This window comes from Carya illinoinensis, chromosome 3 (genome assembly GCF_018687715.1).
Source record: "Carya illinoinensis cultivar Pawnee chromosome 3, C.illinoinensisPawnee_v1, whole genome shotgun sequence".
In the NCBI taxonomy this organism is placed as follows: Eukaryota; Viridiplantae; Streptophyta; class Magnoliopsida; order Fagales; family Juglandaceae; genus Carya; species Carya illinoinensis.
Genome location: NC_056754.1, coordinates 44,591,829 through 44,606,195, shown reverse-complemented (window position 1 = coordinate 44,606,195; position 14,367 = coordinate 44,591,829). Strand labels below are relative to the sequence as shown.

Genomic DNA, 14,367 nt, shown 5'->3' with positions numbered 1-14,367 from the left:
ACTCACTGTTTGCTAAATGTTTTGACGACATGGGATATCATAGATTTTGTATGCATTGTATATTTGGTGTGACCTTAAGATTCCTTCTTTGCTTCTTTGGATCTCCTACGCACTGTTTGGTTGATCTATTTTTCCTACTTAAGTTTATGATTCGGTTTTGGAGGGATTTGTTTTTAGAGAGAGGTGTCTTACATTGATTTTTTTTTGTTCTTTACAAATAGAGTTTCTTCCAGATCTTTGTATATATTGTGCATTTGTTTGATTTTATAAATTCTGTTTGTATCTCATGTATCCCATGGAATGTTTCTCAGAACTAATCCAAGAAACGATGGTCACAAAATATACATTGTGTTTGGTTTCATTTGTAAATTCCTCACTTGTATTTCCTCTTTATATATTTAACATTGGTTTGATTTAAATCCCTTCTTTACATGTTTGATTCCTCACCACTATATTTATCTGTTGTAAATAAGATTATTACATATACTCTATTGTACATAGGATTTTCATATGTATCTTCTCTGTCTTTACTTATATGCCAAATGTTTTTTAAGTACTTCAACAATTTCTGTTAAATCTTTGTATATACTGTATATTGTGTTTGGTTTGTACTAAACCAATTATTTGTCTCTTGTTTTCAAATGTTATGATTTTTATTTTTGTAGTCATTTGTTTGACTTCTTACCAATATATTTATCTATTGCAAGTAATGATACTATGTTATTATATATTCTTTGTCGTACATACTTACACAATACAATTTCCTTATAGCTCTTCACATATATTGTATATTCTGTTTGAAACTTTGAACACAATAGTTCCCTAAACACAGTATCAACCAAGCTAGAAATACAGCATAGAATATAACAAAAGAATAAAAAAAAAAAAATACAACGTATGATTCTTAAATGCCTTTTCATTGCTTCTACCTATCTACCAACCTTCTTTTAAATACTTAGAAAACACATTATCATTTTAGATCTTTGCATATATTGTACACTTTTATATTGTATATTCTATTTGAACACAATAGTGTCCTTAAATATAGCATCAACCAAGCCAGAAAAATGTATAAATCAGAACAACAACAAATAGAAAAAAAAATCAAAGAGATGAATTATATCACCAACGAGATAACAAAATAAATTACACCATACACTTACAAAGATAAAAATAAGAAATGTGCAACTCTAAAAGTCCCCAACTAACAAGACCTGAAAAGAAATTACCAAAAATAATCCATAAAAAAGAATAAGCGCTGTAGTAACAACGAAAAAAAGAAAAAAGGAAATAGGAACCACAAAAACTAGGAATAACCCACAAAAAAAGGGGACCACTGTCTTCAACATTAGAAAAACAAATAGAGAAAAAAACGGAAGAAAAGAGGTGAGAACTAAAGAACACAAAGAAGGTTTCCTAAAAAGACCACCTGGAATGAGGAACAATATCCAAAAGGAAAGACAAAATTACAAGATGGAAAGAAAGATTTCGGAAACAAGCTAGCCGTGAAAGGAAAATAACCCATGAGACTCTTTTAAGGTGCACTGTGACGCCCCCAAATTCCGTTTGGGATCGGACGGACATTTGAAGCGTCGAGACATGCAACACAAGGTTACCTGCCCCCGTTCATGACATATAAGATGCAATATTCCTAACATGCATCTAACATTATGCAATATTCGCAGCGGATAATTTTTTTCTTTAGAAATACTATGCACCAAATTGAAAATATCCCAAATGCTTAAAACATACTTCATACATAAAGACCCATTGAATAGATCACAGCACTAGTCTAAAATGGTTATGATTCAAAAAGTACTAGAGATGCAACTCCATTGTACAAGTAGTAATTTACGTTAACTACTATATGAACATTGACGTCGCACCGTCGCTTAGTCAACTGTGTCTAGTTGATCAGCTCTTGATTCTCCTTCAGGTCCTGTAACAAGATCTACCATTCGGGGGGAATGGTAGTTGGGACTACCAAAGTGAGATTTGATTACAAATCTCAGTAAGTTAACAAAAAACTTCCACACAAGTTAATGATGCATGGATGACAGTAAAAGTATAAATGCATAATCAAATTCATAAGTAATTAAAGCATAACTTGGCGTACAACATAACATAATTGACATAACTTAAATTGAAACATGAACTGAACTTGACTTGACATGAACTTGATCTGAAACTTGACTTAACATGAAAAATACATACTCCACAGTTGTTGTAGTCCCATATATTCTACGTGTAAATACATACTCCACAGTTGTTGTGACCCCATGTATTCTACACAAACTTGACTTAACATGAAAAATACATACTCCACAGTTGTTGTGGCGCCATGTATTCTATGTGTAAATACATACTCCACAGTTGTTGTGGCCCCATATATTCTACACAAACTTAACTTAACATGAAAAATACATACTCCACAGTTGTTGTGGCCCTATGTATTCTAAGTGTAAATACATACTCCACAGTTGTTGTGACTCCATGTATTCTAAGGAAACTTATTCTTTAACTGCTTAAATACATACTCCACAGTTGTTGTAGCCCCATGTATTCTACGTGTCACAATTTCTGTGTCTCACGTAGTGTATGCGTCACAATTGCTGTGACCCCATACATAAGTAATCAAGATGAAACGTGACTGGAATACGAAATGACTGAAGCCCTGACATAACATAACGTGACTTGAACATAACTTGAAATACACGACCAACTTGAGATAGAAACATTTCGTAACATGACATAACATATAATAGACAACATATTTAACATGACATACTTGCAACAGTAAATATTACATGACTTGACATACATGTAATATATGGTATACTTAGCATGACGTACTTGTAAGGTACAGTAATACATGCCAGAATATATTATGTAACAGATAAAAATTGATGACAGAATAAATTCTGTATAATAGATAATTATGTGATAACTTGGCATGGCATGACATATATGATAACACACATATATACACTGTAGTTCCTTTACTTAGCACACATACACAGTAGACTGCTAGTAAGTTAAAAGCTAACTTACCTCGATCTCCGCATTTCTTATAAAACTTCAAGTGCGACCACGTGGAACTGTAATTAGTGATTCTAAAAATTAGAACTAAATCACTAATAATTTAAAATATGGAAAATACTAACTTAAAGAGTAAAATTTTCATTTTACTCTCTACATGTGAGAAAATGACCGTTTTACCCATAACTTAAGGATTTTCCATACTAACTCTAAAAGTTTCCAAAATTTACATTTCTCATGTAAATTTTGTCCTAAACTTAAATATCAACTCAAAAAAATTTAAAACAAAACACAACTATAGAAAACACATTATGGCTGAAACATCCATAGGCCATTTCCCTTGATTTTTGTTGCAATTCCTTTCAACTTCAAAACTCATGCTTAAACCAAAATTTTGCAATAAACATCTTCCAATCCTAAGTTCAAAACCATACTTAAAACATCCATTTAGAAAAAACTAATAATCAACACCAAACTTTTTGTAAAAAGATCCAAGCACTTGAATCACAAGTTTTGACTTTAAATCAAAACATATCCAAGAATTTCAAAAATCAAATCTTCTAACATATTCATAATATCATCCTAACATCAACCATGCTTTAAATCATCAAACTAAAGTCACCAAAATCACAAAATAACATTTGGAGTTTTTTGGTTTTACACTTAGTCCAAAAACATAAACATTTTCCTCAACTAGTTTTGATAAATCTCTTGATCTATGACTTATAAATATATGATCTTCAAGCCAAACCATCACATGGTTTAAAAAGATGTCCTAAAACATATATAAGCTTCTAATTCAAGATCACATGGTTAGAAATTAACCAAAACATAAATTTAGCCAAGAATATCTACACTTTGGCTTATCTGAATATCTCTTTGCATAAAATTTCATATCTTTGAAACTAACATCAAATATCTTCAAAATAATAATATAACATGTATATAAGATGCTTAGAATCCTCCAATAAAATTATCAAAGTCATTGGAATAGGTTTAGACCACAAAAGAGTTAAACTTTCTCAAAACAGAAACTGTTTTTTCTATTCCAGTTTCTAAGTTTCTAAATCTAAGAAAATCTTTCATCAAAACCTTTAATCATGTAAAAATCCTCAACCAATAATCATATACACATGTTAACAATACTTCATAAAAATTTCGGACCAATATCTATCCATTAGCTTGGTCAAAAACTCCAAACTATAACATATTCTCCAGTTTATCTCTCAGAATGACCTTTATATAATTTATACAATATTTGACTGACCAAATGATCTTCAAATGGGACAAATAAGATATCCACGTAAACTAGACTAAAAAGGGAACAACTTATATGAAGGAGATTTTATAATAAAATACTTACAAAAGGTTCGAAATGGGTGTGCAAAAGACCTCCTAAAAGCTGTCTGAGAGAGAGTATTTGATATTCTTTCAATGGAAAGTGTAAATGAAGATAATTTCGTGGTATATGGGTGGCTGGAGATACTTATGGATGAGATATGGAGGAGATGAGGCTGGAGTGAGAGTTAAGTGTAGGACTCTCTTACCCGGAGTGAGAGTGGAGTGTAGGACTCTCTTACCTAATAATATCTACAAAAGTCAACTCAAGATATTTTTACCCAATAATATCCATGAAATTAGCTTAAAATATTTTTATCCAATAATATTCACAAAATTAGCTTAAGATATTTTTATCCAAAATATCCACGAAATTTAGCTCAAGATATTTTTATCCAATAATATCTACAGTTTTGAACAGACGTTTCGTCCGAAAATACGAAAAAGTGTTATTGCGCCATAAGACTTTAAATAACCCTCCGAGTCTAATGACACAAACCATAATACATTTTGACACTTCTAACTATCTCCAAATAATCAAAAACACACTTCGGATACCATAATAAATAATAACACTAACTATATAGTTAGACTAAAACCTATACGATTAATGGATTCGTGAAAACTTATGGGGTCTTCACGAGATTCCTAAAACTAATAGAAATTTCACAATTAAATTTCTAGCGGGCTGTTACATGCACCGTCCTCCCATTGATGTCCCATCACCCATCACACCATTACAAAACAAATCTAACATAAATGGGGAAATAAAGAATTTCAAAATTTTCATTTTGAAAACTCTTTATGTATTTAATTTTATTGTGTGGGAAAAAATGCAATTTTGATTACTCAGATAAATAAAGTGCTGACCGACGGACTGAAAGACTAAAACAATGACAATGATGATTTCTCATTACCCAGACGGATGCATGAACTGGTGGAATGAAACATGCATGGACTTTTCTTTTTTTCTTTTTTATTTTTTTCTTCAGAAATGAGTACGATTGTTTATTTTTCCCAATGATTTTGTGATTTATTTATTGTTAAATGAGACGTGTGACGCCCCCAAATCCCCATGCCCGAACACGGGAAAATTGAGACGTCCGGATGGTGACAACCCGGGTCACCATCCCATCGACGGGTGCCGAGTGTGTGCAAGGCAACAAATGTGTACAGAGAAACGCGCAGCGGATAACGAAAGTCATAACTAAGTACCAGAATTTTTCTTAACGTAATACAAGCTGTTTAAAACGTACATAGATAAAATATTACAAAACACAAATACAGTTTTAACAAATATAATAGATAGCATCAGCAACCCGGCGGAGCCGCATCCTCGGGCTCAGCCTCCTCCTCTTCGTCCTCTAACTCTGCACCAAAAGCTACGGAACCACGAATGGTACCGCAGGTAAGTAAAACCCAAACACTACCAGATAAAAACACATAAAACTCAAACAAGATGCATGAACCATGCCCAATGCACAAAGCCCATAAAACATAATTTTTTTTCCACACACGCCAAAAATCCCAATTGGCCCAAAAACATAACCTTTCCGAAAAACACGTCAAAAGTCACATTTGGCTGCCAAAAGTCCATTTGGCCCAATATCTCGCCAGAAGTCCATCTGGCCCAATATCTCGCCAGAAGTCCATCTGGCCCACGCCAAAAGTCCCATTTGGCCTCACAAACCATTATCCAATTTTAACCGTATGCACCATGACCTCCCCTAGGGGTCATCCGCACACCCTGGCTCCAGTGTCACACCGTAGAGTACCACCACGCATGTGACACCTAACAAGCGATGCCCAGTTCCGCGCCCCGCGCGTGCGTAGCCAAGCATCCTCTAGCCCTCGCCAGCGAAGGGCCACGGAGTCGGTGAGTAGGGCGATGCCCGGTTCCGCGCTCGGCGCGTTCGTAGCCAAGCATCCCCTAGCCCCGCTCCCGTCATCGCTCTCGACAACTCAGGGGACATCACTCAGTTTATTCCGCTCCCGAGTGACCAGAGGAGCTCCACCGAGATAATAACCCATCCCGGCTTGGGCTCGTGATACACACGCACCCGTAAAACCACTCACGCCAATACACAGGCTTTTCACACAATTCCACAAACATACGTGCATGCACCATGTAATGCCATAACAATGCATAATAAAATAATCCAACAATCATAAATCAAATAAACAGGCAACTCCGTCCTCCATCCATCCGACCCCCGAAACTCCTCGGACTCCGTCCGGAATCAACAACCAACAACAGTAAATAATTGAATGAGCAATATATATTAAAATCTGAAAATAGGGTTTGGAAAATACTTACAGCGCTATACGGTAATTTTAGAAAACAAGCGGCGTTGCAAACGGCGGAAAAACAGCAACGTCACAGTGAAAATTCACTGTGGTCGTGGGTTTGAAAAACTCACTTTTGAACGGGGACAAACTAGGACACGAAATTGATAGGGTATGGTCTAAGGATGGTTGTGAAGCTATTGGAAGTGATGAACGGCCGTGGGTGGCGGCGGAATCGCCGGAAAATGGCCGAAATACCCAAATCGGAAAACAAGCTGGTAGGAGCTGCTCCGGTGGTCGTTGGAGGCCGGAAATGGGTGGGTTAGGACGGCAAGGGACCGGTGATGAAGTGGTGAAGAAATGGTGGCCGGAGGTGGAGCGACGGCGGCGGATCGGAGCCAAAACCGTGCGGCTTTGTTGGGCTTTTTCCGGCCAAATGGCCGGCCGGTTGGGGGTGAGCTTGGGTGGGGTGGTGCACCGGAGGGAAGGGAAGAGAATGGGACCGGTGGGGGGTCAAACGGTGGCCGGACGGAGGCGATCTGGGCTGTTGAAGGGACGCCGGCGTGAGGGAGAGCGAGGAGAGAGAGAGCTCCGGGGGGGTTCGGATGCGAGGAAGAAGAAAAGAAAAAAAGAAAAAGAAGAAAAAAAGAAAAAGAAAGGAAAAAGAAGAGAAGGGAAAAAGAAAAAAAAGAAAAAGAGAAAAAGGAAAAAAATGTGAAAAGAAATGAGGTTCAGTCCTCACTCCGGGAAAACGAAACAAACCGCCAAAAAGATTAAAACCATAAAACAACTAAAAGAAATAAAACACAACCTCAAATAAATTAAATTAAATTAAAAACCAATTTTAAAACGCAAATAAATTAAAATAAATAACTGATATATTAATTAAAATAAAAACAATTATTTCAGCGAAAATACACTCAAAAGCGAGTCATCACAAGAGGTGCTTGGATTTTTCTTTTTTCTTTTTTAATTTTTTTCTTCAGTAATGAGTACGGTTTTTTTTACCCACTAATTAAGAAATTTTTTTAATGGTTTTTGTGATTTTTTTATTGCTTTTTAGATTTTTTTCTTAAATATTTAAAAATGTTAAAATGATACATAGTAAAATTGGAGAAAGAAAATATGTAAATTTGTATTGACAACCGACAAAACTCAAATTAAAAATAACAAAACCTAAAACCCCTAACAATCGACAATGGCAGGGGAGAAAAAATCTTTTCTGATAGACAAAAAACCCTAACACGACTATCTAGACGCACTGACTGATGAACTGATAGATGGACACAAAACTCAGCCTTTTGCTTTGACAAAACCGGCAAAATGTAAAACAAAAGGATGGATTCCTAACCCATTGACACACCCCAACAATGATAGAAGGATAAAAAAAGTAAACACACAATACACACGGACTGTACACGGAAGGATAAAAAAATTACTGTTTACACTAGATAGACTCTTATTATAATAGAATAGATATGTATTATATGCATAGATATATATATATATAGTTTAAAAAAAGAAACACTAAAATATATATAATATTTTTATTTTTTATATGATTCAGTAACAGCATCAATATATACTTGTCAATATGTCATCATCTTGCAAATTTTAATTTATGATATCCTTTATTAATAGAGACTTTAGCAATGCATGCATGCATGATTATTAACCTGATCATCATACCACATTAATTAGTGTGAAAGCACATATATATATATATATATATATATATGGTTTGATGAAACCGAGTTTGAAGACTTACTAGATTTATTGAGATCATGATTTCCATGATTGACTTGGTGAGAGACATGAAGATCATGGGCGGCTGGGTACGTAATTATGATTCGAAATAACCAAATTGACTTACAAGATCTGGTTAATATGATCATGTCTACTACCCCAGTAGTTGTCTTATTATTTTTATTTTTTCCATGGATGAATCACAATCATGTCGAATTAAGGCCATGCAAAGTCTCGATCCATGAGAATTTCACCGAATCAGAAAAAAAATCTCAAGAATCCTGTGTTGATATCTTAATGTTGACCTATTTTTATCAATCCTAGATTCGGAGAGACAACCATTTCTTGTTGAAAACAACGTGAGATTATGATGATCCAACGGTTTTTCTTATCGTTTTTGGTGCTTGCATTGGCCCACAAGAATGAAGACTTTGGTACGTATATAGGTCGCTTAATTCGAATCTTCATAGATCATTTTGGATGACGACACACGACAGCCCAACAAACACAGAAAACGAAATAAAAATGTGTAACTTTTAATGGATGAAACGAGTTCGTACGTAATTCGTGATGCATGCTGGCCAGGGAAAGCCAGAAATTAAACGACAAAGATGAATCCTAAGTCTTTCTCCCTTTGAATAAACACGCATATATACTTGTCAGCAAATGATCAGTTTCTCATGTTTTTACCGAAAGAAATAACTTGAAGAAGCTTCAAATAGATAAGTATACATATAAGTTTTTGTAAAAAAATAGACTATACTTTCAAAAAGTGTAAATAAAAAAACTGTTATTTATTAATAAGACGCACCTTTTTACTAAGGACTTATATATATATATATAAGATTTTTCTATAATTTAAAACTTATACCTAACATGTTATGCAGTACAGATGAAATAAGATTGAATATTTATTAAAAAATTTAAAAAAATAATATTATAAAATAATTTTTTAATATTAATTTTATTTTAAAATTTAAAAAAATTAAATTATTAATAATATTTTATATAATTTTTTTTAAAATATACTAATTATATAAAATAAAATAAAATAAAATAATTTTTATTAACCAAAACAACCTGAGCTATTGCTCAAACCCACTATATATCTAGACTCTTCGTATCTGGCTCCTAGTAGGTAGGGTGACAGCTATTATTAAATGTTGTGTCCCGCCACTTCAGGTAGCTCTCCCCCCCTATCCTATTAGCCTAGAACAATATATATATATATATATATTTATTTATTAAAGCTTTTGCTCCGTGAACCTGACAACTTCAAATGAGACATGCACATGAATTACATTGCATTTGGGTATTAATGTCATTTTAGATATTCTGCAAATAGAAAATAAATAAATAAATAGTAATAAAAAATAATAATAAAATATATAATATTCCACTACCCAAACTGACCCTTAGGCCACATAACAATTTATTGAATATGTAATATTATTTAAAAAATAATAATAAATATTATATAATTCACTTTATATGCCTATCTTTTTAATATTGGAAATTCTCAAATTCGAATAAAAACTTTTGAGAGATATTTTTTTGGGTCAAGCCATGCACACATAGCATTTCTATATATATGTGAAGTACCCAATCTTCCCCTCTACTTCCATATCTACCACAAGAACCAACTCCTCTTCGATCGACTCCTAGCTAATCTCTTCGACCTCCTTCTCGCACAAAAATGGCTGAATATTTTCAAGCTAGAACATATTTCATGGTCGTGTTTGTTATATGTGTTAGTCATTTGAAGTCCACCATAGGAAAGCCAAGGTCAACCTCATGGCCTAGTTTGCTCCCACCCAACCTCCAAACCCTCGATCTTGCAAACAGGCTTCGTGAAGACCCTGCTGCCATAAACATTGCCTCTAGCGATCATGGCAATATCGTTCAAGAGATCCCAGCAGCTGTACTCTATCCGTCTTCCATCGATGATATAGCAAGCTTAATAAAGTTTGCTCACTTTAATTCTTCACCATTTCACATAGCTGCAAGAGGACAGGGTCATTCTGTCCGTGGACAAGCAATGGCTCGTAATGGGGTTGTGGTGGACATGACATCCTTGAAAAACCAGAAAAATGGGTACCATGGAATTAAGGTCTCAGCGGGAACTAATGGAGCTATATGGTATGTTGACGTTGGAGGCGAGCAGCTTTGGATAGATGTTTTGAATGCCACGCTAGAACATGGACTTGCACCAGTTTCGTGGACAGATTATTTGTATCTAACGGTTGGGGGGACGCTATCAAATGCAGGGATTAGTGGGCAAACCTTTCGTCATGGCCCTCAGATCAGCAATGTGTATGAAATGGATGTTATCACTGGTATGCATGATTCAGGACATTTTTTTTTTCAGAGTATAGATTAGTACTGACCTTTTAATATAATGTTTGGTTCAACTGTTCCTTATTATTTTATTTCTAGCAAATTAACTGATTACTGATTACCTTTAAGTTTAACCGTAGAAGTAACACATGATATCGCCTTTACCATTCAACTTGAGCTTACCTTCTCTTCCTCTTTACTATAAGAGCTAGCAAGGGAGTGAACAGGGGATACCCTCTTCCCATACAACTCTTTTGTGTGCAGTGAATTGAGTTGGAAGGATTTTTAAGAATATAATACAAAGAATTAAATCTATATCTTTTTATCAGTTTAAAATTTTGAAATGAGTGATAATTTCATACGATTTCTTAGCATAATTGTGATTCTACATTCATTCTATTTAATTAAATATTTCATATATTGAGCCCACTCATCGATGGAAAGTACTCTAACCTACATGTGAGAAGATGTTAATAATATAATATAAATAATTATATCTATCTATTTTCATTAACTTAGATTTTTAAAACAAATGATGATTTCACAATGAATCCCTTCTCCCACTACCCACCACATGGATTACTTGATGACTGCAGGAGTTGTCCTCTTTATCTACGAAGTCTCTTGATTTTTTTTTTTTTAAATTTTATTTGAATTTTTTTTACATAATTTCTTGAATTTTTTATTTTTTTGATTTATGTTATATATATATTTTTCTCCTGTCTATTCTTAGACACTCGAAAGCTCATGGTTAATTAGCCTCACACGTTGCACCTGATCATCTACTTTTGGTAGGAAAAGTGGACAGAGACTAAATTTAGGAAAGAGCCAAAACTCGTCCTTATTTGGTAAATAATAAAAGAACTCAAAAAAAAAAAATAATAATAATAATAAAATAAAATTTAAAAAAAAAAAAAAAACTTTGGGAATTATTTATTTTGCAGTACTAGTACTGACTATTAATTAATTAGTATTTTATACTGACGAGGTTTGTGCATGTTTGGTTTAGGGAAAGGAGATGTTGTGACTTGCTCCCCAGAAAACAACAAGGAGCTGTTCTACGCAGTTCTTGGAGGTTTAGGCCAATTTGGAATTATAGCCAGAGCCAGAATCGTCCTTGACTCCGCACCAAAGAGGGTCCATACATACAACATTTGACTTACACTTCTTCTTCCTGCCCTTTCTTTTCTTTTTTCTTGGGGGCTACTTTTGTCTCCCTGGTCCCACTATATATATATATATATATATATATATATATTAACGCCTACAGCTCTTATAAATTGTAAAAAGTAATATTTACAGTAGTAGATTACCCAAGCATTGCGTAATTTTCTTAAAAAAAATAAGTAAATACATTATTTACGTGAAGAAAAACTAATTTTTTAATAATAGACCCCTTTATTTTTCAAAACGATTACACGGTACTTATTCACTTTACGACTGTATATAGTATTACTCTTATAAATAATTTCATCAAACCACTCCATATAAAAATTATTTGCATCATTAAGGAAAATTATTAAGTTTACTAAAATAAGCTTATATATGTGAGTTTTGCTTTTATGCCAGAACGCTATTTCTAATTCTGCTTATCGACACACTAAATACATTATTAATATGAAAATCCATCCCACCAATTAGTAATAAAAAATGACTTTTGAAGTTTTTTATGATTGTTTTGATCCCAAAGTAACCTAGAAATAGCAGAACTGATAGAGAATTTTATACTTAAATCTCACCAAGCATGCACTAATTAAGCCAACTCTCATTATATTATTGTAGTAATGAATACAAGTGTTCATTAATGAATTTGTTGATCACAGGTTAAGTGGATTCGAATGCTTTACGATGACTTCTCTACATTTTCTGGAGACCAAGAACATTTGATTTCTCTTAATGGAAGGGAGAATAAGAATGGAGTTGATTACTTGGAAGGTTTACTTCTCATGAACCATGGTCCTTTGGATGGCTGGAGATCTTCATTTTTTCCATTAACCGATCACTCCAAAATTACTTCTCTAATAACCAAAAATGGCATCATCTACTCCATAGAAATGGCCAAATATTACTATGATGATCCCTCTCTTGATGATTCCATCGATAAGGTATACTCTTAAAAGTAAAAGATGTTTATAATCTGACGTATTACATTTGGTTACACTAATTTATTAAAATAATTTTTTTTTATATTTTTTATAATTCTATTTATAGACTAATCATGCATCTCTCCTTTAAAGACATCTTTAATTAATTATAACTAACATACATGCATGAATATTAAGCATAAATATCTTTATATATTTTCTCCACAGGAACTGGAAGTTTTGCTCGAAACGTTGAGTTTTATTCCGGGATATGCATTTGAGAAAGATGTCTCCTTCGTTGATTTTTTGAATAGAGCTGCAAGTCGAGAGCCAACTACGGAGGTTGATCAGTCACAAGAACATGAATTGGTTACTTCTCGTCCATGGTTGAATCTCTTTGTACCAAAATCTCGTATCTCAGAATTCAATTCTGGTGTTTTGAAGGACATTGTTCTTAAACGAAACATTACCACAGGACTTGTTCTTATTTACCCCATGAACAAAAGCAAGTAAGTCATGTGCTTCTGAAATACAACCTAAATATATAGCACATTCATAAAAATACACTTTGGAATTTTGAATAAATCGTTTTTACTTGGAATTGCAGGTGGGATGACAGGATGTCTGCAGTTACACCTGATGAAGATGTTTTCTACACCGTAGGATTTCTGCATATAAGTGGGGTTGATGAATGGGAAGCCATTGATGTACAAAACCAAGACATACTGCAGTATTGTTATAATGCTGGTATTGATATTAAGGAGTATCTTCCCAGCTATAAGAGAAGGAAAGAATGGGAAAATCATTTTGCCATGAAGTGGGAAACTTTCCAGGAGAGGAAAGCTCGGTTTGATCCAGAAATGATAATGTCACCAGGACAGAGGATTTTCAACAACAATTGAAGAATAAACGGATGTGAATGGAGGGATTAGAGGTCCAAAGTAATAAGGTTGTCGATTTGCTTCTCTGTAGTATATATGTTGAATATGAAGTTTGATTTTGGGTAGGAGTTAGCTGCAGCTTAGCTATAGATCTCAAGATCAAGAAGGGTGGCTTAAGTCTATGAATATTAATGTAGTTTCTACTAGAGTTTTTATTGGGGTAGGAGATATCAGTCCCTCCAAGAGTTGTAAAATTGTAGTTCTTTAATTTCCTCTATTTGGGTTGTTTTTCGAGTGTAGAATTAGAATCATTTCCAGCTGTACAATGTTTGAACTCAAAAATAATATGAATGCAGATGTAAAAATTTAAAACTCAGATTTCTTTTTTGGGTTTTTGCTTAAAAAAATAACTTTGAATGATTGAATAACTTATTGTTATGGAAAAAACTCTTAACTACAAATGGATTATATAAAAATAATATCACGAATTGAGATAGCTTGATGTGGTTTATCAAATTATAAAGCTACTTTTATTGTAAAGTAAATCTAATAGATAAAATGAAACCCCATCAATGTTGGTCTAAGAATTATGGATAATGCCAACACAATATAATGGAATACGCGTAGGATGAGCATTATGTGTATTACGGCTACTT

General features: G+C 33.7%; 1 protein-coding gene across 1 annotated transcript; it reads left to right on the top strand.

Annotated features, from left to right (window-relative positions):
- Window positions 1-10,016: 10,016 nt before the first annotated feature.
- On the top strand, window positions 10,017-14,087 carry LOC122305688 (cytokinin dehydrogenase 3-like). Its single transcript, XM_043118252.1, has 5 exons — window positions 10,017-10,745; window positions 11,756-11,883; window positions 12,570-12,851; window positions 13,059-13,339; window positions 13,438-14,087. Exons 1-5 carry the CDS (start codon window positions 10,106-10,108, stop codon window positions 13,730-13,732), a joined length of 1,626 nt encoding a protein of 541 aa, XP_042974186.1. The 5' UTR covers window positions 10,017-10,105; the 3' UTR covers window positions 13,733-14,087.
- The last annotated feature ends 280 nt before the right edge of the window (window positions 14,088-14,367 follow it).

What these genes read in the sequence shown, in the direction of transcription:
- LOC122305688 (XM_043118252.1), top strand. Translation starts at nt 10,106, where the DNA reads ATGGCTGAATATTTTCAAGCTAGAACATATTTCATGGTCGTGTTTGTT. An exon ending in TGAAATGGATGTTATCACTG is followed by an intron (nt 10,746 to 11,755) that starts GTATGCATGATT and finishes TGTTTGGTTTAG; the next exon opens with GGAAAGGAGATGTTGTGACT. An exon ending in TACCCCATGAACAAAAGCAA is followed by an intron (nt 13,340 to 13,437) that starts GTAAGTCATGTG and finishes TTGGAATTGCAG; the next exon opens with GTGGGATGACAGGATGTCTG.